This window comes from Betta splendens, chromosome 6 (genome assembly GCF_900634795.4).
Source record: "Betta splendens chromosome 6, fBetSpl5.4, whole genome shotgun sequence".
Classification (NCBI taxonomy): Eukaryota; Metazoa; Chordata; class Actinopteri; order Anabantiformes; family Osphronemidae; genus Betta; species Betta splendens.
Window position 1 is genome coordinate 1,752,084 of NC_040886.2, and position 27,729 is coordinate 1,779,812.

Below are 27,729 nucleotides of genomic sequence, written 5' to 3' on the forward strand. Positions count from 1 at the left end.
ATTAAAAAATAATAAAGAGAAACAAATCATCCATTCAATAACTAATAAGGAAGGCAACATTACTCGTGATCCCCATGAAATAAATGATACCTTTAAAAACTTTTACCAAGAGTTATATACGTCCCAAATAGATCCACCCACCTCAGCCATAGAGGCGTTTTCTGAATAAACTAGAACTGCCAAAGCTAAATGAAGAACAATCTACAACTCTAGACTCATTGTTATCTTTGGCAGAACTACATGAAGCTCTGCAGGAGATGCCCAATAAAAAGCTCCAGGACCAGATGGATTCCCAACTGAATTTTATAAAGAGTTCTGGTCCATGCTGGCACCCAGCTTTTACAAAATGTTAGCTGAAATTAAACAACACATTCATTACCCACAAATATGAATTCTGCCTTCATAAGCCTGCTCCAAAAACCAGGGAAAGACCCTACACTCCCATCGAGTTATAGACCAATTTCACTAATAAATGTAGATCTAAAAATAGTGTGTAAAGCACTTGCTAGAAGACTAGAAAAAATCACTCCATATATAATTCACTCTGATCAAACAGGCTTCATTAAAGGTAGACAGTCAACAAACAATATGAACAGACTAATTAATTTAATTGATTATGTCACCATCCATAAACTAGAGACAGCCATCGTCTCCTTAGATGCAGAAAAAAGCTTTCGATAGAGTAAACTGGAAATTTCTTTTAGCCACTCTGCACAAATTCCGGCATTGGGGAAACATTCATAGACTGGATCCAAATATTATACAACTCAGCAAACGCTGCAGTCAGAACAAACAACCAGATCTCACCAAGGTTTAATCTGCATAGAGGGACAAGACAGGGCTGCCCACTGTCCCCATCACTATTTGCAATATTTATTGAACCTCTAGCCGCAGCAATAAGACAGCATGAAGGAATTACTGGAATATCGACCAAATCAGTAAATCATAAAATAAGTTTATATGCTGACGATGTGTTACTGTTTCTTCTCCTTGAGCCACAGACGTCTCTTCCTACAACTATCAGCCTCATAGATGAATTCTCAGGACTTTCAGAGTACTCTATTAACTGGACCAAATCTATAGTGCTACCACTTAACCTTAAGGTGACTAACATCTCCTCTACCACACTCCATTCAGGAAACATTAAATACTTGGGCATTGAATTGTCGTCTAGGCTATCAGAGCTTATTGATCTAAATTACAATCCACTATTAAAACAAATAGAAGCCAACCTCAAAAGATGGCAGTCCTTACCCATTTCACTTATGGGAAGAATTGCCACCATAAAAATGATGATCCTGCCAAAAATTAATTACATATTTTCAATGATTCCAACTCAGCCAGCCCAGGCGTGGTTTAAGACATTAGACTCCTACATCTCACAGTTTTTGTGGAAAACCAAGCCACCACGAATTAGTTTAAAAAACTCTTCAAAAATCCAGACGCTGCGGCGGCCTAGAACTACCTAACTTCCACCACTATTTTCTTGCCAATAGACTGAACCATGTCCACAAATGGATAAAACCCATGCCAGCAGACTCCTCCTGGATAGACATTGAACAAACATTTTGTGGAAATATTAAAGTTGCAGATCTGCCCTTTATCAGCACCAAAATCAAACATCATAGTTGTTACCAGAACATTAGCATAAAAGCATCTCTGCAAGCCTGGTGGGAGTTTCTTAAAATTAATGGGTCTTCGCTTACTCTTTGCCAAAACACACCTCTCTGGAACAATCCAGACATCATACAAAACAAAAAGGCAATACACTTTCCAACTTGGCATATCAAAGGGATAACACATCTGAAACATGTTTTCACAAGAGACAAGTTTACCTCTTTTGAAGAACTAGTATCTCACTATGAAATCACTAGTGCCAATTTCTTAGAATACCAACAACTAAGTCAATACTTAATGCAAAAAGTAAGAATACTGCCATCCACATGCAACCACCACCAGTAATAGAGCGATTTATTGATATATCAGGGAAAAGGACAGTATCCAAAATCTATATCTTAATTTCCAATGTAGACCAGACAGTGAGCCTTCCGATCTCTAAATGGGAAGCTGATCTCAATATCACCACTAATTACACGTTCTGGAATAACATATGTTCTAATTTATTCAGAATGACAAAAATACAAATTTACAACTAATACAATACAAAATTCTTCATAGAACTCACTATACAGGACAAAGGATGTTCCAAATGGGTCTCACAAACTCAAATATTTGCCCTCACTGTACAGATAACACAGCAGATAGATTCCTACATGCATTCTGGTCATGCTCACCTGTGCAGCAATTTTGGCAAAGAGTATGTGAACACCTGTCAACCCAGTTAAGCTGTCCAATCCCAGCAGCCCCTGCACTTTGTCTTCTAGGAGATCTAAGTGGGCTTGATCTAGAGACAAACTCATCACACACACTTCTTTCTGCCCTCTGTGTCGCAAAGAAAATCATCCTCATGAACTGGAAAACTAAAAAAAAAAATTAAGCATTACTCAATACCTGAACAGCTTGTTAGATTATACCACCTTAGACACATTGTCTGCTTCATCAAATCAATGACCAAAACTATACTCTGATTGATTCCATTTCCAGGTAAGGATGCGTGGGGCTCGGGTGCTGCGTCATGTCTGGCACAGTGGTGGGGGGGTGACTGGTGGTTGGTGGTGCCTGCCTGCCTAAAGAACCGGGACAACGGGTTGGTGGACTCAGGGCTGGCCGCAGGGGTCCCCTGCGGCGGGGGTGTGGTGGCTGCTGGGACCGGCGGCCCTGTGCCGGGGTGAGACCATTTTGGGGGTTGGCGTGTGCCTGTCTCCGGAGAGCCGGAGGCGGGCCTCCCTGCCGGTGTGCGGGGGCGGACCTGGGGGTGGAGACCTGGGTAACCTGCGTCCGGGGGACTCCCTCTGGGGGTGCCTGCCTGTGCCCGGAGAGGTGTCTCTCCCCTGGGGCGCTGCCCCTGCTCGGGTGGGGCGCTGCCTGCCCTAGCGGTCCGACGCCCTCTGGTAACTGCTCGGGCCTGTTGCAGGGGGGTTTGGCGGACTACTCAGGCTAGAACCTTCATTGGGCCCTGGGCGGAAGCTGGCCCTCAATGCACAACCGCAGAGTATGTGTGTGGGTTTGAGTGTCACACTACACGGGGCGAGCATGGGCATACTTGAGCGAGAGAATGGGTAAGTGTGAAAGAAGGGTGAGGATGGCTCTGGCTGTGCTGCGTGTGGCGCCTGGGCAGTAGTACTGCGGTCCCTGGGTCTCGGCTGTCCCTTCGTGGCTGGGGGTTGTGGGGGGTGGTGGGGAGAGGTAGCAGAGCCAGTCGGGAACCTGGCTCTGCGGACCCTGGAGCTCTGCTTCCCAACTACATTTCTCCGCATTCATCCACTTAGGTCTGCAAGGGGCGTCCTGCTGATGGAGGGACCAGGGCTACTGGGAAGTGGTTCCGTCCCTTCCAAGTGGGATGCTCTGCAGTTTTAATTGCATTAGTCATACACACTTGTCCAGGAATCTGGGGGCTCCTTCCGGGGGGGGCCAGTAGACTTCCCATTGATGGCTTTGTCTGCTGGACCCCCCGGAGAATTGGGTATCTCCCAAAGTTCCTCATACTTAGCTACATACACATACATTTAGGGCCGGGGGTGGGCTCTTTCACTGGGGCCTGGGGCTGAGGCCAGTTGTGGCCTCGGCCACTGGCCCTGATGGAGAGATCACCACCCAGTTTTAACTGCAAAAAGACATTTAGGGCGCGGGGGGGGCACTGTCCGGGGGACACACCGTCAGCCAGCGGTTGTGCTCCTGGAGGTGTCACCCACCTTCAGTGCACTTTAGTTCCACACACTCACGTCCAAGCTGGGTTGCAGGGTTCTGGGGTGCCTTTTTCTGCTGCCCTCTGCCCCCTCCGGGTTGGGGGGGTTGGTCGGGGCTCGGGAGGAGCTGCGGTCCCTGCCTGGGGCCACATGGACGGCAGGCCGGAGACCTACCCTCCCCACGAATGTGATCAAGCGAATGGTGTGGGTGGGAGAATGTATCTGAGAGTGCATTGGTTCACGTATGATTGACTAGTTTGTTATGAGAGAGTCTATGGTGTGTGTGTGTGTTGATGTGATGATGTGTGTTGCACATGTGGGTGGGTGTATGCATCTGTGTTTGTGTGAGTTGGTATGCGTGTGGTGCGGTTGAAGTGTGGGGGGTCCGGTTTTTTCGCCCGGGGTACGATGATCGTCTGCCTGGGTGGTCTCTTTCTGCTGACCCCACCAATTGCTGGCCTTGTGCTGCAGGCCGCTGTAGCGCCAGGGGATGAGGTCGGGCCGATGGGGTAGGCCCCGCTCCGCCCGTGTGGGGGTGGTGGACTGGGGGCGGGCCCCACTCTGGGCGCGGGGGCATCTTCTGGCGGGCTCCCTACGGACCGTGGGTCCTCGGGCTCTACTCTTTCAGGCCGACCCTCCCGCCGGGGGGAGTGTTTGCCCCTGGTTCTCATGGGGCGGACAGCGTTGACCCCCGGTGGCCCACTCTGGCCTCGGGTGCTGTCTCTGTGGCTGCTGCAGCTCTGCCTGGGGGGCTCTGTGTGGGCGGCTTGGGTCGCAACACCTGCCCTCCTGGAACTGAAGGTGTGTGTGCTCCCTGGCTGCTAGGATTCCTTCCTCTGCTTGCTGGATGGGCGTAGTGGCGGAGCCCCTCACATCACCCTGGCTTCCACAAGTGGCATTGTTCATGCACCAACGTCTGCCTCACCCTTTGGGTGAATAATGTTAAGCTACAGCCTTACTAACCTTGTAGTGGGACACTTTCCAAATCCAACTGTAAGTATTATTGATACTTATCACTACCAACATGAATAATGTGTGAATATGGAATTTGTGGTGTTGTATGTCATGACTTTTATTAAGTAGTATGGGATATGTATAATAATGCACATATGTATGTATATTGTATGTATTCGTTTGTATTAGTATGTGCACATACCTTAGCACTATTATTGGTATTAGTATTAATCTCCAAGGTAAACCACAGCACAAAAATTGTTTAGTTATGAATGTGTTAGCCTAAGGTACATCCATGCTTCTTATTTATTTTATTTATTTTATTTTATTTTTTTTTTTGCTCCGATTGTTTACTTAACAGATTTGCTTGGTTTCAGCAGCTGGTTGCACCCCTTACCCCCCCTCCCCCCCACCCTCCCGCATACACACCCTAAAGCAGAAACCTAACCTGTCCACCAACACAGCAACATCACACACATTTTGGATTAGCTAAATAAACCATTAAATAAACCATAAATCAGGAAGAGTATATATATTCTATATATACTCTTCTTGTTAAAGCAAAGCTGTCCATCACAATATGGCATTCAGCGTAATATATGCTGCTTGCTTAACTGCTGGACAGAACAAAAAAAAAAAAAAAAAAAAAAAAAAAAAAAAAAAAAAAAAAAAAAAAAAAAAAAAAAAAAAAAAAAAAGTCAAAAGGGCTAATGATGTAAGGGAACATGATTACAACTGACATTTTATGTATGTATTTAACCTTTTTGTAACCATTACAATCAAAAATATAGTAATTAAGTAGCAGTACAGTAGTAGCTGTATAGTATAAAATATAAAAGTATTTTACCTGATCAAATATAATACAAATACATTTTTTTTTTAAAAAAAAAAAAAAAAAAAAAAAAAAAAAAAAAAAAAAAAAAAAAAAAAAAAAAAAAAAAAAAAAAAAAAAAAAAAAACTAGTCCATGACTGTATCAAAGGCTTAAAGCTGTAAGGCCTGGTCTTGGTTGTATTGTGAGGCGCATATAGGTCACGCAACACTTACCTACGTGGAAAAAATGGAGACGAGATTATAAAGGACGGGGGAAGGGTGCGAGACCATCTCTGTGTAACAGCAGGAGGTTTATGACAGAGGCTCAAAGAAGAAGTGAGGCATCGAGATGCAGAGCGTTAATTGGAAGGAAGTATGTTGAAAGAATTGTTGTGAGACACTGGTGCAACTGTGCAATATCGCGTTGTGAATGTGAGAAGCACTGTAACAAACAGCTGTGGCAGATGTGAAAATGACAGCGAGGCAAAAGGCTTTAGCATGAATGACTGAAAGAAAGGACAGTTCAGGTGGGAACAAAAACAAAACAACAAAAACAACCAGTCTTGAACTCACAGCTGAGTGGAACCTCCAAACCAAACAAGTTTTGGCTTTTCCACATACAATATGCAATATGAAAGACAACATAAGAAGAAAGAGGCAGAAGCATAGAGCAACCTCTATTCAGTGGTCAGAGATGTTCGTCTGTAAGTGCGTCAATTGTTCCAGTGATTGGACAAATATCGAATTCAGAAACACGACCCAACAACTCATGAATCCAAAAAAGGAGGTTGAGTGAACAGCTGAAGAAGGAAGCGCTGTCCTGTTACTTCAGAGTAAGGACTCAGTGGACACGTAGAATGTGTGTTATCAGATTTAGGCCATAAACAAGCTCTGAGAGGGAGGCGAGAAGGATAGAAGCTGAATCCCAGGGGATGTTTAGACGATTGTAGCGGAGGAGAGGCACCATTAGACAAATCACTGTGACAGAAACTTTCAGGGCAGAGTGAAGGATAATGATTGATTTTTGGTAATGGGAGAAGCCTGTATGTGGTGGAGAAGGAGACAGCACAGGTGAATGCAAGGACATCACTTAAGCAGGAAGGCTTGTTCATTATACAGGAATAAAAAAAGAATAAAACGCTTCATGTATCAATTATTATGAGTTCACATGAAAGTACTGAAAAAAGAGTCAGTCCACTTTTAAAAATCCATCCTGTGAAAGTAGTTCTGTTGTCGGTCCCTTATTTTTTTGTGGTAAAACTCAGCTGTTAAATAACAGTAATAGAAACAAGCTTTCAGAAGCTAGTTTCATTTGTTGTGTTCACTTCAATAAGTAACAATGTTGTTGTGTCCTTAACGTCCTTTCAGCCATGACCTGGTCTTCTGTACCAGGACCTTTCGTCTGGCAGTGGAGGTTTGTCCATTTATTACTGGCAGCAGTGCGTGATGTCACAGACAGCCAGCGTTCACTACAGGCCTCATGGTGTGCGTGTCGGCCCTCACTGTTTGCAGTTATACTGAATATAAACTCTTCAGTGAACAAGCAGAACGATACAGTGAGACCATTTCTTTTTTGGGCCTCACTGGGTTCAAAGCCCTGGTGAGTTGATGTATTAGTTGATCTTGCCTGTTCCTGACTGGGATGGTGAGATTGGCAGCAGAGCCAGTCAGGAACCTGGCTCTGTGGACCCAGGTGCCTTGTTTTCCAACTACATTATCCAACACTCATCCACTCAGGTCTGTGACTGATTGAGGAGCTGGGGTTGTTACTGGGAAGTGGTCTCACCCACCGTCAAGTAGAATGCTTCTCAGTTCTAACTACATTAGCGCACACGCATACATTTAGGGCCGAGGGGTTGGCTCTTCTACTGGGGCCTGGAGGTGGGAGCCAGCTGTGTCCTCACGCACCAGCCTTGGTGGAGAGGATCATCACCCAGTTTTTACTACACAACAGACATCTAGGGCAGGGGACACTGTCCAGGAGACACATCATCAGTCAGCAGTCTTGCTCCTGGAAGTCTCCCCCACTTTTAATGCACTCTAGTTCCACACACTTGCATTCAAGCTGGGCTGCGTGGCCCTGGGTTGCCTCTCCTGCTGTCCCCTGCCTCTCCCTGGTTGGAGGGGCTCAGGAGGCTCAGGAGGTGCTGCGAACCCTGCGTGGAGCTGCGGTTGCCCAGGGCGTCAACTGCTGGGGGGCGCCGCTCCAAGTCATAGTGTGAACACGCCGGAGCCGAGGAGAAGGATGCAAAATCATGATCTCGCCTGGAGCACTGAAACAACTGTGCCCCCGTAGCGTAGACACTGGGGAAGTGTTTGCTCCTGGTTCACCTGGGGTGGACAACGTTGACCCACCACACAAACACACATCCATAAACGAGCAACTGTAGTTAACAGGTCTGGTTGAGGGTCAGACAGCAGCAGGTGTGTGGGCTCCCTGGCTACTGGGTCTCCACTCATTGACTGGGTATAGCGGCCGGGTTCCCCCCATCACCCTGGCATTGTTCATGCTCCAACGTCTGCCTCACCCTTTTTAAGGAATAATGTTATGTTACAGCTTTACGAACCTTGTAGTGGGAGCTGATAAACAGGCTTCCTAAACCTAGATGTAGATGCTGTCATTCACTGATATCACTGTTAATAATGTTTGAATATGATAGTTGTGGTATTCTATGTCGTATGTATTGTATTGTATTGTATATATTTAAAAACAAAAATAAACCATTCATCAAGAGGAGTACATATATTACTTATATACTCCTCAAGCAAAAAAGCAAACCGTACATCACAATACTTAGCTTAATACATGCTGCTTGTTGAGCTGCCGAACAGGACAAAAAACTAAAAAAAGAAGCAGAACCGCTCTGGCTCCTCCTGGCTGCGCAGTAAGGAAGTCAATGCTCAGCAGGCGAATTCATTCTGACTTGAGTGTGTCTGTCTCTGGCCAAATTAGAGAAAAGGCCTGCTCACACAACACTAGAGACTCAGACAACAACACATAGTTGTGTAGCACTTATTTAAAAGATGTCTAATTCATTTAATTGGCCACTGGGGAGCTGTTCTTTGGGCTTTCCTCACTTCCCCTTTTACTTCGTCAGCCTCTGAGGCTTCTCCTCACACCCAGAGCTCAGTGATATTCATTTCATTCAAAAATAAGTTATCAAATTCATTTTACTGGGAGATTATTATACCTGTAACATTGTTGTACCATTGTCCATGTACTGTACCAACATTATTATTAGGTTAGAGGAGGCTAATTGAATTTGCCTCATGACATTCATTTTGCTTTTTTTTCACCATTGCTTTTGATCCTGAAGACTGTCACTGCCCGTGATACTGTATGTGCTCTCTATTTGTAATCTTCCATGCTGCTCCTGGTTGCGGTGCCCTGAGCAGCATGCAGACTGGCATTTTGTGACTTTACCTCCAGGTAAACATGTCGTGGGCGTTCATCTTCAAAGCAAAAATGTTTCCACCCGTGTAACCTCGAAAAGCAGACTGTCAATCAATATGATTAAGGGCCCATTATAAAATCACTGTTAGCAAAGTTAGCATAATTTGAATCTAAATAGCGTTATAATGTTCCCAAAGATAAAACCACATACAACGTACCAAGTTAAAGGTAAATTTCATTAGTTTCAAAATTAGCTTCAATTAAAGCTAATTTGACTGGCAAAAGCAGGAGCTAGAATCGATAAACAGGTCTGTGGGTGTTTGATAGAGCTACAGTACATTGGCCTGACGTGCAAACTAAATCTTCAGTCAAAATGTTACGAACTCTTGGGTGAGACAAGATTGTTGCAATTGTGTAAAACGTGCCTTGTAAAAATCTTAAATCAAGTCACAAACCACGGTTCATCATGTCCTCGGCAGGACGTCATTTCAACATATGAAATACAGAGGTGAGATACAGTCTGTAATGCATGTGTAGAGAAGCAGCAATTCCTAATGGATGGACACCAGCTGAGTCGTTAGACGTTTGGAGATGCAGCAGGATGATAACCTAAAATGACCTCACTTACAACAAATAGCATCAAACAAAGGAATCAGGCCTTGGAGGGACCCAGTCAAAGCTCAGGCCTCCAACCTCTTTAGATTCTGTGGCAGCATATTAAAAGTCGTTCAGAATATTGTGCCTGCCTGTAGGAGTGTTATTTATTTAAGCTCACTGTGTTTTTCTCTTCTTAAGACCTAAATTTCACGACCAATTAGATCTCATTTCACAGGCTTCATTTATGTGTTATTACCACTGCAACTACTATCCTGATGTAATTACTGTGATACAACCCATGCCTTCTTCAGGTGAGGAGACGTATTTTTAAATGATAATTTGATAATTTAATTATAGCCATGCTGCACTACTAAAGTAGGAAGTTGCTCTCAGTACAGTACAATTATTCAAAACTCTGCAATCAGGCTTATAACACTAGGACACAACACTCATGCTACATGACTTACACCAGCCTTCAGTCAGCTCAAACGTAGTATTTAAAGCACTGTGAATCATCTATTCAGTTTTACTCATTTCCAGGCAGGTTGGATCTGCACATTTCTCTGTAGGCTCTCAGCATGTTTCATTTATAGATAATACAGCTCATCACCTGCATCTTTTGTTAATGTTTTTTTGCCCATCTGTTTTCTTTTTTCATTCAGCATCTCCAAACATTTAATATGATGTGCTGACTGTCCTTTTTCTACCAGATAAGGCTTTATTAATTCTTAACAAATATTTACTCCACTGAAGACACTTATAGAAGAATAGACTTTTTCTTTCAAAAAATGCACCAATCTGTGATCAGATTGATCTGACTTAGCAGAATAAACCGTGGACTAATAACAAAGAATGTAGTGCTACTACTGGCTTGTTCTTTTGCTTGTTTTCTAGAGTAGCTGCCTTTTAGTGACAATGTTTTTTTTTTTATGTACAAAACTATTCCCTGGGTCTAGGTACACCTGTCTAATATTAGGATCAGACAGAGTGAATGTTTATAATAAAGCTTTTGTGCCAGTTAAATTTTAGGACTGTATTTTGTGTTATTTTGTATAATCTTAGTGGCTGCGTGACACAATTAACTGGGCGAGGCAGATAGTAGGTTTCCATGGCTACAGCTCTGTTGTAGAGCAAGCCTTTCTGCTTGCACTTCATGAAAATCACATTTGAATTCTGCAAAAAATAAGCCAGTATCTTCTTTTTAGATTGGCTGCTTTGAATTGTTTTATCGTCTCTGTGACTCCAGATTTGAGATGACTTCTCTCCAAGTATCTAGATTCTAAGTGCATCCAAAGTCAGGAGTGTTTTTCTTACAGTTAAACTGAAGCAGACACATAATATTCAGGTTGTTTGAGTTTGGTAAGATATTATAATTTTGATATTTAATTTATTTATTTATACTTTTTTTCAACCTCATTATCCTTTTTAATTGTAAATTCTATTTTACAAATGAACATCACAGTGAAGACTGACGACTGCCCTGAGGGCATATTTATTTTACTTTAACGCAAAATCACACTCAAACTGAATAAACATTCATGGTCAAAGGTCAAGGTCATTGCAATTTAAATTTTCTTGTCACTGCAATAATTCAGGAAGAGACTTGACAGTTAACTGGACTCATAGTTTTTGATTGTAAAACCAGTTTACCTATTTGTTTATTGTAATTAAAAAGTCATTTATTCAACAAAACCTCAGACAGTTGAAGCTGTGGTGTTGTTCTTGCTCCATTATGTTTGATAGTACTTGTTCATAATGCTTATGAGGAGCATTTATGATGAACAGGGAAAGAGATGAAGTCCAAACAGACAAGATCTGTATAAACCTTAAGAAACAGAGGATGTGGCGGCAGACTGAGTAAGACTGCAAACCTCAGGCTGAGGAGGAGAGGCTTTGGTGCATAAATATAGATCACATTTTACTAAGACTGTCCACTGAAACCTACATATATAATTTATGTTGATGGGGCTGAGGCAGTGAAATTGTAGCGAAGCTGTTGCCAAATGCGACACACAGACAGGACAAAAAGAAAGTGAGAGCGAGTTGAGCAAAGAGAGGGTTGTATCCAGAAGGGAGAGGATGGGTGAGGGAGGCACACGAACACCTGGAAAAACAAAAATGGCTGTGTTTTATTGTTCCAGATTCTCGCCATCTGCAGCAATGATTGAAATGGAAAGAGGGAGTGAGCTAATGAAAGACAAATGTGAGGGAGACCAGGTGAGGGGGTGAGAAAATGGTGGGAAACAAAGCATTGCAATCGGAGTGATTGTAAATTATTAGAACCAGATTAAACCTTTAAAAAATCAATCGGTTCACCTGTTACTAACAGATGATTTTTCTCTGAGAATGGAGATCAAACAGGGAAAAGGCACTGTGGGACAAATGGAGTTTTATGGCTTGTGCCCCTTCACTGCTGCTGTCATTGCGAATAAGTCATAAACACAACCAAGTTCATGATTGGATAAAATGTGCGTAAAGATTGGGAAATGATCTGAAAAAGAATAAGACAAAGCGAGCAGAGGATGAATGTGAAATGGTTGGTGTCACGATAGCAGCTGTTATTAATAGTTGGCGCCTTTAAAACTGATAATGGATGATACCAACAACAACGCAGCTCGACTGAGAGCAGATTGTGACTCTCAGGCAGGTTAATGGCGGTTAAGGCCAGTAAATAAACGCAGCGCTACAGTGTATTGGACAGTACTTTATATGAACCCAGATGTTCTGACCCATTTAATCAAGGAACTGCTTTGTTGATCAGTTGGGCGTTAAAAATGTAACTTTTTGTATGTGATTTTTGTTGGATAATGTCACAGTTTGATCATTATAGCATTATGGCATTACGTATATCTATTGTTTCACAAGTAACAGGTCTATAAAAGGCCCAGGTCTGGGCTGCAGACTCTGTTCCCCAGGGCCTGTTTTCAGTCTCAGATAGTGCTGGTACAAGAGAAATGTTGAGAAAGGCTGCCACACGCACTGCATGTGAAAAGGTGCAAGGTATAAATTCAGACTTCAGTTAGTCAGCGTTTAGTTCTGCCAGTAACTGTGGGAGTCTTTGGTGAGGTTTCCCACAAAGGACTGGCACCTGTTCAGAGCAATTGTTACAGAAAGACGGCTTGTAGGAGGTTATTGGCTGAAAATTCCCAGCTGTTAAAATGTGACGGCGTCACAGTTCAGCGACTACGGCAAGACAATAGGTGAGTAGGTAAAAGACTGAGAGCGAGGGCAGGTGATGTGGAGGAGGCTGTGACTGACTGACTGGTCCTGCTCAAGTTTCATTCTGAGGCTGAACGGTGTACAAAGCCCACGTCCTCCTCAATGTGTGCTCGGTCTGAGCTGCAGCGCTGTCTGTGCAGGACACATCAGTCCATCAGCACAGCATGAGCTGCGATCGCTGTGCAGCACTCCATTTGTTCACACAGTGGAATCATTTGGGACGAGCAGATTTGACTAATGGATGTTACCATGAGGAAACACTGATAGTTGTCGCCATTAATAGCTGAAATAGTCAACAATTAAATGCAGTTGCACTTTGTATCTCAAAAGCTATTAATGTAAAACATGAAGGAAGCAGTTCGTACTAGAACCACAGGCTCTGTCTGCTGGGCTGCTTTGTACCTTGGCTTGTGCGCTTGTCTGTCTGCATCTGATGCCATTTGTCATGCTCCTCTCACTCCCTGCAGGACATCTGGTGACATCTGTGACGCTCTAAGAAGCAGCACGCTGCCTGATACCTACACCAAATATAGAAGTAGAAATATGTCACTAAAGCAAAGTCTGTCCCAGTTTTCTAGAGGCTGATTAGGTCAAGGTTGTGGTCTCTGTGGTTTGCGTTGCCGTAACAACCCTGCATCGCTTGCTGGCTGCCATGGCAATGCCTCAGAAATAGACTGAAGGAATATAATGGTTCACAGCCAGGCGGCCGGGCGCGCGTTAGAGAGGCAGACTAACATAATTAGGTTTTACGTCGTCATTCCATACATATGTCACAAAAGCTCCGCAGCACACGCAAACACACTGACAAAGGTCAGAGATCACAGGAATTTTAGCTAAGCTCATTTACATAGACGGTTAATACGTTTCTCCCTAAGCTGAGAATGTTTGGAACCTCATGTACAGTGACTTCAGGCTCAGTCTGTGTCCACATGCATGATGTCCTCATGCTGCAGCACTAAACATGGCTGCAGCCCTCTGACAGGACCATGTGCTCCTCACACCTCGGCTCCGTCAGTCTGCATCCACATTTGTAATTGCCTTTAGTACCAGATATTTCAGAATTTCACACTGAGCAAAGAAGAAGCAGGAGTGAAACTGAAACTGAACTCTTCTGACCTAGAAGAGAGAAAAAGAAGGGTTGCTGATGAAAGTGGGAACAAAGGGGGCTTTAAAATGTCAATATAGTCAGTGAGGCTAATGGCAGCAAATGACATTTTGCCTTCTATCTCTTTTTCTGTGTCTCTACAGGTTTTCAATGGAACAGGAAGCCAGACTTCAGGCCAGACTCTGCATTCGCAAATCTTTGAGCACTGTATCATGATATAATCAACTTCACAGGTTTTCTGGCACCAGTGTTTGTGCCTTAGGGATCCAGACAAACAGTACACAGGCAGCCGTAGCTGTGGGATAAGTGCAGGTGTTCATAGGGCATCAGACGGACGTGGAGCAGCCAGTGCGTGCGTCAGGGGTCCTTCCCTCCCATTACAGCCCAGCAGATCAGAGCTAAGCAGCCAATAGGCCACGCACACTGCACAGCTGTAGGACACAATTCAATTAGTGCAGCGCCACACACACACACGCGCACACACACGCAGCCACTGGTACACACACATTGTGTCGCAGGACAGATGCTGCCCCCACCCCTTCTCCCGCCGTCCACTCAGCGCCAGCTGGAGACAAGATGAGATTTGGGCCTGATTGGTTTTGTCTTTTTTGTGCACATCACTCCATCCCACTGCTCCGGCCCTTCCTTGGTGCTGCCTCTCCCTCGGATCAAGCTAATGCTTTGATTATTTCCTCCTTCTTTTCTTTTTTCCTTTAGGTTATATTTTGTATAATGTTAATGCCTCTTAAATTTCTGACAGTCTGATGCTAGGATTGCCATAAGGCTTGTTTTCATCATTTACTGCAGAAAATTGGAAAGTTTTTTTTTCCACCACTTATTATCTACATGTCTGAAACAATTGTGCAGAGGTGAAGTGAAGTGCTTCAAAGTCACCAAATAGCTTCCAGAGAAGCAAACAGACACAGCTTTAAAACGGGTCAAATAAAAGCAAAAGGTGGAATAAATAACCAGGAACAGTAGTGGAAGCAAGCAACGAGGGGCGAAGAGAGGAAAGAAGACTTCTTGCTTAAGGATGACTTGATCTGTGATAAAAGAGCCTTCAGGCCAGACCTCCTCCCTTCCACGGCTCCTCCCTTTTTTCCCTCCCTCTCTCTCTCTTCTCAAATAGTCGGCCAGCTTCCTTCCTCTACGTTGCTTCAGTGCAGCAAAACACAGAGAGAGAGGAGAGAGAGAGAGAGAAGGCCGAGAGCTGGAGCCGAGCTCTACTGTCTCACAGATGGCAGCGAATGCGAGAGAAGGACCTGCTGCATGTGTCCCTCCTGCGTGCTAGACTTCAGTGAAGATGGACCCTGCATCCAATCCAGGAACTGGGAAAAGACGGGAGGAGGATGGATGTAAAATCTGTGAAAGCAAGAGAGGGGGCAGTTAGGGAGTAACACAAGGGCATGAACAAGGGAAAGGGGGAGGAGACTTCACCTCATGGAAAGCAAAGGCTTCAGGCTACAGTAGTGCGAGATCTGAGCTGCCAGTGTGTTTGTGTGTGACACAGGCATAGCAGGAGGAGAGAGCGGCAGAATCCACTGGGAGGACGGGTGGGACCACGGACCACAGCTTGACTGTGAGGCAGATCGACTCACTGACACCTTGTCCTGGTGGCGTGTGTGTTTACTAGTCTGCTAACGTGGGCGGCCTGTGGTGCCGAGCACTAGTCCAGTGGTCGCAGTGGTCGCAGTGGTCCCAGTGGCCCTGACTGGGCATTGGTGGTTGTTTGTTGGCAGCAGCAGGAGGAGGGAGGGGGAGCGGCTGGGGACAGTGGCAGGCCCAGGGGCCGGGGCATGGCCATGGGGGGGCCGCACCCCACCCTCCACCCTGCACCGGGACAGGCGTTGGGGCTGGGGGTCCTGGGGGTCCTGGGGGTCCTGGGGGTCCTGGGGGTCCTGGGGTGCTGCTCCATCCAGGGGAGCCACCAGACTGTCAGAGTTCCGGCCCTGGCTGAGTGGGGGCGCTGTCGGGGCGGCAGGAGGCGCAGGCACTGCTGGAGGAGCAGGCGCGGCGGAGAAAGGAGGCAGAGTGAGGTGTTCGCGCAGGGTGTGGGTCCTGCTGGTCTCGCTGGTTCTCGTCTTCATCACCTCACTCTTCTTCTCCGTCTCGCTCCGCGGAGGCGTCGGCTTCAACTACCTGGAGCCTCCTGGATGGGAGGAGTCAAGGCGAGTGAAGCTGGTGCCCAGCTACGTGGGCACACACCGCCTGTCGGCACCGGACATGCAGAAGACCTGCTCCTGCACGCGCTGTGTGGGGGACCCCAGCGTGTCCGACTGGTTTGATGAGAACTTCGACCCGGACATCTCCCCGGTTTGGACCAGAGACATCATCAAACTGCCACCAGATGTCTACTACTGGTGGGTGGTAAGTAACTTGAAGACTTATTTTTACCAGCTTGACCATTTTGGTATAAATATTAACATCATTGTAGAAAAGCATGTGTAGTTACGTGAATCAGTATTTTGAGATCTGCATTTTCTTACTTTGATTTTGTTAAAACGTTGGCCCACGTCGCTTGTGTTTATTTTGAAGCTATATCGCATATATAGCTATATATGCACCTAATGCAGCTCAACTGGCTCTGTGGACAAAGGAGGAACAGGATCCATGTAGCAGCATCTCTAAAGCTGAGGTTGTGTAACGCTATGAGGCACAGCCTCTCTTTGAAAAGAGGAACACTCCCAGACTTTACATCTGCAAACACACGAGACAGAAGCATTGTGACGAGCTGCTCTGACGCTTCAATGTTTCATGCTGATCATTACAACAACATTAAAAACCTTCCGTGTGTGTTTGGTCAGAGGAGGATATGATATTAGAATGGCAGATCTCCTCATCCCTCCTCATTCTGAGCCAACCAATCTCTTCTTACAAGCTCTACATGGTTCTCATGTCTCACTGCCAGTCATGTGTCATGGTGTTAGTGGAAAACATTACAAGGTTCTGGGACTTCATCAAACCACTATCACAGAGTGACTGAGGGAAGAAGCGTCTAATGGAGGAGTCCCTGCAGTTCTAGCGGCTTTCGACCACGCTTTTCTGTTTACTGGTTCTTCCCTGCGCATACGTTTAGGTTTGTATCAGTATTTTATAGCATTGGTGGCTTTCAGAACTGTAGCCCTTCTACAGAAAACTGAAATCACAGACCAACAACTGCCAACTCATTAAAGAGGAACGAAAAAAGACAATAGAATGAAAAAAGTCAATTCAAAGCAACTCACCTGTAAAAGAAAGTAACGAAAACAGGAAACATGGGGAAATGGAAACAAGAAATGAAATGGAGAAATATGTCAAACAATGAAGAGAAGAAATGCATCTGCCTTCATTCAGACCCTCAGAACAGGGGCTTCTATAACTAATCACTTCTATAACACAATCACATTACTCATAAATCTCAGACACTTGTGGATCTCCATTTTATTTTGATAGCTCTCAGAATAGAATATGGACCGTGAGAATATGACCGTTCACTATTTGCAGCAGCGGCCTGTGTTTATAAAGAGAATCAGTGTAACTTAACTGCAGGAACCTGTGTGTTGTCCTTTTCCTAAATCACGTGAATGAATAAGCAACTGATGTTAAGAAGAAAAACAAATAATTATATATGAATTAAGCTTTGAAGAAAAGTAACTAAGTAAGATTTATTTCTTTAATTTATTGGTTTAGGTTGTTGAAAATCACATTAAATACTAAGTGGTTATTTTTTATAGTACTTTACTTTTTAATAGTTATACTTTGACAATATACCTGTATTCAACTGCTCCTGTAAAAATAGTTCTGCCAATGGAAAAAACAAGTGTATTTACTTTAAAGTGTGTGCCAGGAAGCCTAAAGCAGCTCAGAACAACCGGGAGAACGGCAACAAAATGGCACAAAATGGCATTTGTCAAGGCTGCCAAGAACGAGGATCCCCTGAAGAACCGTAGGAGGCTCTGGCTTCACGCAGGGAGGCGAAGACGGCGGAAGCCAAAGGATGGAGGGATGGAGGAGAAGAAATGCACAGGTGACGCCATGAGGGGACGCCACAGAGAGCACGCTGAATGCAGCGCCCCCTGCTGCTCAGTGCAGCAGGGGGCGCTGCATTCAGCATTCAGCTCTCTGTGTGAAGGAGGTGGAGAAAAGCTGCAGTGGGGAATGAAGGCGGTCGTGTGTCTGACTGAGAGGGGCTGCTCCTTCAGGCAGGGCTCCACGTCAGCCTGTGTGCTCTGGCAGAGGCTCAACCCGGAGCCGGTTTGTGCTGTGCTCGCGTTGGACGTGCTGTCACGTCAGCTGCTGCTTGATGTAAACATGCCGTGCGTCCGTCCGTCCGTCCGTCCGTCCCACAGCAGCGCTTAAAGTGCACAGACGCAACATGTGCCCTCACTATGTGCGACGTGTGGAGAAGCTGCTGCACAGCCCATCAGGGGGTGCATGTTACTGTTACACTCAACACGTGTTGACGACAGCTCACACATGAAACTACCAGGATATTCTTTTTTTATCTCTTATTTCTGCCTTAAAATCTGCCCTAATGACACATCTGTGAAGGCTTCTGTTCTATTGGTGTATAGTAAAATTCAACACTGCATCAAAGCCATTTTCAAAACATTTCTTTTGATGCCTCAGTCTTTCATTTCTTTCTCTCTTCAGTCTAGTAAGTAATTACATTAGTTTGATAATTAGTGAGCACAGAGCGATCACCGCCTGCATTATCACATCCTCCCTTCATCTCTCAGTCTAGTTTTCCTCTCAGACCTTCTTTGTCTCCATGGGTCACTTCACCTCCACCTTTTACCCGCCTTCACTTTATTCTGCTTCTTCGTGGTCTGTGTCACTGAGAGATCTTCTTTGCTACCCTGTCAGTTCAGTTTTTAATAAACCTGCAGGTCCTTTGGATGTGTCATTGTCATTGTTAAGGGTGGACTCAGTGGAAGAACGTGTGTCTGGGAAAAACTGTATCGCATTATTTTTGACATTTCTCCTTTTTTCTGCCTCTGCTCCTCTGACAACCACACACACGCGCACGCACACACACACGCACACACACACACACACACACACACACACACGTGCACACACACACACACACACACACACACACACGTGCACACACACACGCACACACACACACACACACACACACACACACACACACACACGTGCACACGTGCACACATGCACACTACATTTGATGAACTACATCCTAACTGTCCTCTGATTTTCACTCTTCAGATGTTACAGCCACAGTTCAAACCCCACAGCATCCAGCAGGTTCTGCTGAAGTTATTCCAGGTAGGTTATATTATTAATCCATCTTTACCATCAGTTTATAGACACATGAGTGGTTGTGTTGTAGGTACTTTTGATTGGAGCAGTACATAAACACCTCAGCCTGACTCCCATAGCGACGAAGCCCCTTGGATTTCATTTCTCATGAAGAAATGACCCCATTGGGAGCACTTTGACGCTCAGGCTTGAGCTGCGGCTCGCTGTGTGTTCCAGTGCAAGTGTCTCATGTGATTTCCTGCCGAGCTCGAATACGAGCGGCTTGATGCGATGGTGGCTGTCTACCGCAGGTGATTCCTGGAAGGTCGCCGTACGGCTCATGGGACCCAAGGCGCTGTTTGCGCTGCGCTGTGGTTGGAAACTCTGGAAACCTGCGCGGGGCCGGATACGGACCGACCATCGACGCACACAACTACATCATGAGGTGCGTTAAAGAGCGCAAAGGCAAAGGATGAAAGAAGGCTGGGAAGATGTAGAGCAGAGAGGGAGCAGGGCGCCCGCTGCAGAAGTGCTAGGAGTTGGCTCAGTCTGATGTTAGGTTCACTCTTACTGTTTAATGCTCACGTGCTTTCATGCTCATGAGCACAGACAGCGTGAAGGCAAACCTCAGCTCCCTGAAGCCTTTCCACTGCAACCGAGAGATGAGAAGCAACGTGTGCTTTGCTCGCAACCATCCTTTCCCTTTGCTTATATACACTCAGTCACAATTCTAATGTGCTCACTTAACAAGCTGCTGACAAACAATTTCACGTTTACTGCATTGATATGAAACATTCTGTCATTTTCCTGTGCTGAGATATGCAATGTAAAGATCCACAGTAAAATGCTTTAAATGATTAAAAACTCACAGTGGTGCAGTGAGTAGCACTGTCGCTTCACAGCGAGGGTTCGATTCCCGGGGCGGACTGGGTGCCTTTCTGTGTGGAGTTTGCATGTTCTCCCCGTGGGTTCTCTCCGGGTTCTCTCCGCGTTCTCCACTTTCCTCCCACAGTCCAAAGACGTGCATTAGGTTCATTGGTCACTGTAGGTGTGAGTGTGTGTGTGAATGGTTGTCTGTCTGTGTGTTGCCCTGTGATGGACTGGTGACCTGTCCAGGGTGGACCCCGCCTCCCGACCATACACGGTGGGATAGGCTCCGCCCCCCGCGACCCCACATGGGAATAAGCGGTAGAAAATGGATGATTTAAAACTCTGCCTCATTTAATGCATTACCCTTTCAAATGCTGTGCGTGCTATAATACATCTACAATATGGCTGTTTGCTGCAAATGAGGTGCAGATGAGGTGGATTTCACCATTTTCACCACATGTAGTCAGAAAACGTGAAGTTTTAGTTAATGGCCATCACGACTGTGTGTCTGCTCGTCCCAAAGGACTGTTTAGCTTCGCACATTACAGGATCAAAGTGATGCTAAACCATTACAATGTGTTTATTGCTGAAAGGCGGCGGATTCTCGGAGGAAAATAATAGGAGAACATTACAACTTCATTAATGCACCAAGAAAGACTCCATGGCTTTGTGCAACTTGCTCCTCTGGAGCTGATAAAGCTTTGGGATGGTGATGATAAGGAAGCACATTCTAGCTCCAACGAAGACCACTCGATGGGCCTTGGGACGTGTCCGTAGATTGTGTCTCCACTCACCCAGACGTCTTGTTTTCCTGCAGCAGTGATGAATCACGAAGCCTGAATGTTGTCACCTGGCGTGAACACACAGCTGGAACACGTGTGTGCATTATATCAGTGGGTTTCCCCACACAGTTGGACAGCTCTGTGTTGACGCATGCTGGTTGGAGGGAGGATTCTGTGTGGGCAGCCGTCAGCTTCATCCTCCATTGGCGTTGTTTTGAGTGAGCCTGGCCTACGTCGGCCTGCTGCCGCCCCTCACTCTGTCTGCTCTTCACCCAACATCTGTTTGTTCACTGGCATATGTTAGATGCATAGATGGGATTTGTTTTTCTTGCTAAACGATGAGTAACGTCTGCTGTAAATACAGCATGCAACCGAATTGGACTGGACAGAGATGAGTGGTTCAGCTAGCGTTTGACTGAGGGTTGATTCAGACTAAATCCAGGAAACTTGCTGAAGACGACACTGAGCCGAAGCATTCACAACATCTATCACTCCTGCAGGATAAACCTGGCCCCTACGCTGGGCTATGAGGAGGACGCCGGCAGCCACACCACCCACCACTTCATGTACCCAGAGAGCGCCAAGAACCTAGCAGCCAATGTCAGCTTTGTCCTGGTTCCCTTCAAAACCCTGGACCTGGTCTGGATCACCAGCGCCCTGTCCACCGGCCAGATCCGCTTGTAAGCAGACCAACAGCACACGCACCGCACAGCTTGGAAGGATCAAAGCTAGTTGCTGGGATGGAAGACTGCATCAGCTGTCAATCATCCAGAATTCATAGCTGCAGCAATCACATAAGTGCTGATTGGCTTTATTTAATCAAAGCCTCTCTCCCTCAGTACGTACGCTCCAGTGAAGCAGTTCCTCCGTGTCGACAAAGATAAGGTGAGTGTTCTCTGCCTATTCTCAGACTTACTGTATGGGCTAACACACACACACACACACGCACACGTGCACACACACACACACACGCACACGTGCACACACACACACGCACACGTGCACACACACACACACACGCACACGCACGCACACAAACACACGCACGCACACACACACACACACACACACACACACACAAATACACACAAATACACACGCACACACACACACACACGTGTACACATACAAACACGCACGCACACACACAAACACGCACGCACACACACACACACACACCCACACGCACGTGCACACACACACGCACACACACACGCACGTGCACACACACACGCACGCACACACACACACACGTGCACACACACGCACACGTGCACACACACACACACACACGCACACGTGCACACACACACACACACGCACACACACACACGCACGCACACACAAATACACACGCACACACACACACGCACGCACACACAAATACACACGCACACACACACAAACGCACGCACACACACACGCACACACACACACAAACACACGCACACGTGCACACACACACACACGTGCACACACACACACACACTCACACACACACACACACACACAGAGTGACCCTGCTTTGCTGCAATTATATCACCCCCTCCCTATTGTTAATGAGGGATTACAGTTAGGTTAAAAACTTTCCTTTTGTTTTAAATAATCTTCTCCTTGCTCTTTAATCCACACAAATAAATGAAGTCACCCTAATCCCCGGTAGTGAGGAACTTGTGCGTTTCTTTGCCTGGTCACACACAGTCTTTGGAGATGACCCAAAAACACAGATTTATAAGATTTGCTCCTCCACTGTGGCGCTGTAAGCAGCCTAAAGCCGTGTTGGTTGGGACCAAACATCACCTGGAGCTGGAAGATAAATCTGTAATTACAATTCATTTGGTTAACAGCGGTTTTAATCCTTTACAGCAAACGCAACCTCGAGAAGCATTCAAATTCAACATTTACGTCCTTTTATATTATGAATATAATTTGACTTGGCTAAACCCGTTCCACTTTGTGTGGCTAGTGATTTAAACTGTGCATAGACCTGGAACCTGCCTGATTCACTGCAAACCAGGAGACTGCTGGCTGAACGCTAGGCATCTGTCCACCCAGGTGCAGATCTTTAACCCGGCGTTCTTCAAGTACATTCATGACCGCTGGACCAGACACCATGGCCGCTACCCCTCCACCGGCATGCTGGTGCTCTTCTTTGCTCTTCACGTCTGTGACGAGGTCAGTTCACGGAGCCTCGTATCCCCTACGATGCTACGAACCTGTTGTCCTGCAGAGATACGCATTTCTAAATGCATCATTCACTTCTCAATCCTCCTCCAGGTGAATGTGTTTGGCTTTGGAGCAGACAGTCGGGGAAACTGGCATCACTACTGGGAGCAGAACCGCTACTCGGGAGAGTTCAGGAAGACGGGGGTGCACGACGCAGATTACGAGGCCCAGATCATCCAGCTCTTAGCCAAAGCCGGCAAAATCACAGTGTTTCCTGGGAAATAACCAGCAAATGTTACTGTGTGGCGTTAAAAAGCTGGTTCACAGTCAGCGTGGGTTAGATGTCACTGTCTGCAACCGGTTTTAGTTCAAGTTAAAGGTTACTGACAGAAGATGAAGGGATGTCAGTGGTGACTTACTGCATAGCTGGTTCTGACTGGGCAGCGTGGACTAGACTTGAACCAGGAACTGGAGAACTAACCCTAAAATGATACCATTTGACCAGTGATCATCCCAAACAATGACTGCACTAAAAGGCCTGTTCCTGGCTGTGTTCGAGGAGGAATGTTCACTATGGATGTGCAGAGACGTACAGACCAGCATCGTCCCCATCTAGGGGCCGTCTGTGTGAAACGTCCACTTTCACCTTCAAAGCAGTGGATGCTGGCAGACATCACCGTACAGAGCTATCGAAACCAGACACACATCTCCAGCTCTGAGAGAAACCTGCTCCAGAACCGGATTTGCCCACAATCAAGAAAGATTTGTCTTTTTAAATCCTAAAAAAACGTTCATCAGACTCAGAAACATGACCCAGACGTTCGCCTTTCTGTTCTGACACAGAGATCCCTACAGCGCGAGTGTGAGCCTGGTTTCAGATGCCACAGGAGCTGCTGCAGCCTTTCTGCAGACACACAGCTGGTCTATAGACACTTATGTAGTCCAACTTGTTTAATGTTTCTGGTCTGGTCCATTTGGGTCTAATTGAAGAGAGGGAGAACTGGGAAATGAGCAACCAGTCTTACAAAGCTAATCTTAAAAAAAACATTTAATTTGCTCCAGTGTTTTTTTTAAAGACGGAAGGGAAGGAGGCTGTGCTTTCTGCTGCTGGTGTAGAAACTCTACACCAGCCGGACTTTTCAAAGGGCCGAGGCTGATCCCCGTCGGACGGTTAAAGCTGCAGACTGTCTCCCCATCTAACCCCACACCAAGGCCCTGATAATGGAGGAATCGCACTGAATCTGGAAATTCCTGAGCCTGTCAGGTATCATGGCATCATTAACCGCTGGTCCCAGATCAGCCAAGTAAAACTTGAGCGGTGTGAAGAGGGGTCGAGCCACCAGACGCCTTAGTTCATCTCCATTTCACATAAACTGCAAATATGTTTTTGTTATTTCTGTGATGCACCACACACACCCTCTACATTAGTTTGCTACTTTTATACTGTTCATGTTTATGTTTACACTCTCATTGGTTTGTACTGTCAGGTTTCTTAGCACATTGTTGTATTCATCATGATTCTGCATCATGACACAATCCATCTTGTTATCATTTGTATCTTTGATGCGGAGTCATGAGTCATGGAAGTAATGGAAGGAAACGTGCCACGAGAAAGGCTTGGTTTGAGCTGAAGTCGTGAATCCATCCACCGGAGGCAGGAAGGTGGCTGCACTCGTGTCTGCGTGGGTCAGGACAGCGTGGAGAGGCTGGAAGGTGCTCTAATATTCACTACCCCTGTTCACAGAATAAATGCAAAAACACACAAACGCTGTAGATTTTACAACTTACAAGCCAAACTAGCATTCATAGCTACTAATATAAAATAAATATAACAATACTAGAAAATGACACAGTGTAGAGGTTACATGGCTGTGGAGCAGTGTTCTTACATCCCTTTCAGGAAATGTAAACTATTTCAATCAACTGCAGATAAGAAATGCAGTTGTGTGACACCAGGACAGGGGACGAGCGGGTTAAAGTTCAGCGTTTGCTACAGTAAAGCTCCACTTGTTGACAGACAACAGTGTTCTCATCTAGTATCCATCATTGCAGTAAGACGCTGATTCAGAAAATCTGTTTATCGGCACTAAAGGGACAACGCGCACAGTTATGTGTCCTTCCTGTATCTGCTACTTTTGAGGTTGAAACGTCAGGTGTCAGGTTGAAAAGCTCTTTCAACCACATCTGCTTCCATTCTATCATCTGGATGACATCTGGAGGAGCAGGTCCACTAAGACTACCACCTCTGTATAACCTTATGTGAAGCCATGCACTCCACCAGATGATGTCATCCACAGGACTGTAATCTGGACAAAGCACTTTAATGGAGGAAAAGCTGGTTGGTTTAATGCCATTCATCTAGATTTACCCCCCAAAATCCAGGCAAAGAAATCGGGTTGAAAATCAGTGAAGTCACTCTTAAACACTCAAATGCTGGAACTTCTTTTAAACATTATCCTAGGGACTCATAATCTGTTTCATACACAGGGCTAAAAAAGTCCACCATTACTAAAATGGTCAGAAAGAAAATCTGAAAATCTGTGTAGGAGCCGCTGCAGCAGATGGCGCATTAGCACAGAGTCATGTGACATCACCAGGCCTGTTGTCATGATGTGTTTTAAGTGTCACATGGAGCTTAACCATCTCTTCAGCAGTAAATGAGGCAAATGGGAGGGTGTGGGACTCCATGCTGCCCCCAGCTGACCATCAGGAGAACTGCACCTCCTGCTTGTCTGTAGTGCAGTATGCAGTAGGACATGTGTAGCCACATGGAACGTATCATAGTACTTTACCTGCCGTCACAGTTGCACATGTTTTATCAAAAGCTCTGTAGTTGAGTTCATCTGGGCTCATTTTAAGACTCAGCTGAATCTCATGTGTTCATTTCTTTCGGTCTCATGCACACACACACACACGCACCAGGGCATTCCTGCTTTTGTGCCTTGTCCTGCTGCTGGTCATCTCCTGCCTCCACAGCAACACACACCTCACACATGTCTACTGGCTGAGAGCTGTGCCTTCTGAGCTGTATACACATGCACCTGTCACTCAACTTGCCTTCTGTTCTGGGTGAAGACCCTGACCCGAAGTCCCCCTGAGCTTCACTTCTTCACTGATTTGTACATTCTCACAGTGTGACCTGCTGTGAATTCATACAAAACTACTCTAGACAGTGAAGGATGGCAGACTTTATCGTGCTCATATACTGGATCCAAGCCCACAGCGCCACTTTTCATTTGTCAGCTACAGACTTCCTGTGGTATTGATGGTGCTCACCTACACATTCCTATCACGTTCTGCAGTAAACAGAAAAGTCTAAGTAGTGAACCAAGCACAGGAACTGTTATCATTGCTTGTTCTGAGGACTGGGGAGGCAGGGCTGTCCCTGAGCGTTCCCTGTACAACCTACAGCTTTCTCGTCCCGCTCACCTAATACACTGTGTGTTTATTTCTGAGTTTGGATAAGTTGCAGTTTTTCACATTAATGTCTGTGGTGTCATTGCAAAAAGCATTATTCAAGAAATAAAGAGCTGCACCATGTTAGAGCATTGTAGGAAACATGGTTCTTCACTGTGTTGTTGTTCTTTTCCACAACAGGTGACAGTCAGATATCCAGAAAGCAGCAGTTTCCTCAGATGAAATCTGACTGTGGTTCAGTCCTGTGGTGATGGAAACATATTAAAGATCCCAAACCTGTCAGTGTATTACTGCTCTGATTTAATGGGATTTGAAGGTTTATATAATTTAGTGTTGAACAGAAGGACATTTCAGTATTTCACATTTCCTGAACTAAGAAAGAATGACTGTCGAGCCCTTCACAACTACACAAAGCGTCAAACAGTCATTTGCAGCAGTTTCTATTTTCCAGGATTAAAATAGCTTTATTGACATGACAGATTAAACACAATTAATCAGAGTGTACACCTGAAAAAGTGGACACTGATAGTTTCATATCAGATGGAGAATTTTTGCATTTCAAAAACTTTATGTGGATTAATTTACTATGAAATTTCCCAAGTCAAACTATGTCAAGCTCAAGGTCTAGATCACAAGAGGAAGATAAAGCTCATGAAAACAACTCACCCTGTCCTTGCTCATTAACTGTTTCTGTTCTGCTCAGCACCACAATGCAAAGTAGTGACAAAGGTTTGTAGACATAAAAAAATAGTCAAACACACGGACTTAACACGTGACGAAAATGCCTTCGCAAAAGGCTGTCATCGCTTGCGTTTGGCCGAGGTGAGAACAGCCGCTAGCAGCTCTCTGCTCATCACTGCATTGGTCTACAATACTGGACTCAACAGGTGGGATGAAAGGCTACACCTGCAGATGGCTCATGTGTAACAGATGCTAGAAATACGTAAAGAAGGTTGTTTTGTTTGCATCACGTAGCCCCAGGTTTATAGTCTTATTCTAGAAGGTTGACAAGACAATATATGTATTTAGTGCATTGAAACATCTGTACGATGTGTGGTCAGACTCTTTGTATCTTATACCATTGTAAAAATAAAAGCTTCATGAAACTGGAGTGGAGTCTTTGGAGGCTTGTGGCTTTGGAAGCACCAAGAAAATCAGCAAAAAAACAAAATAAAGTCCCCTAAGGTTTAGTATTATTCCAAGTAAAACTGCAGTTTTTAAAGCAGTAATATGGCTGTAATGTTTTATAAAGAGGGCAAGCTCACTGCTGTTTGAAATTAGCATATCAATGCAGTTTAAACTCTGTTCTAAAAGCAGATATTGTGTTGATGGAATGTAATGTAAATTGCTGGTACAGTAA

General features: G+C 45.4%; 1 protein-coding gene across 1 annotated transcript; it reads left to right on the forward strand.

Moving 5' to 3' along the window:
- Positions 1 to 15,528: 15,528 nt before the first annotated feature.
- st3gal2 (ST3 beta-galactoside alpha-2,3-sialyltransferase 2) lies at positions 15,529 to 27,480 on the forward strand (the record flags this gene model as incomplete). Its single annotated transcript, XM_029153666.2, has 7 exons — positions 15,529 to 16,254; positions 19,102 to 19,161; positions 19,446 to 19,579; positions 21,287 to 21,466; positions 21,626 to 21,671; positions 22,842 to 22,961; positions 23,064 to 27,480. Coding segments are annotated over 7 exons (1,440 nt in total), but the record flags the coding sequence as incomplete, so codon positions are not given.
- Between the last annotated feature and the right edge of the window lie 249 nt (positions 27,481 to 27,729).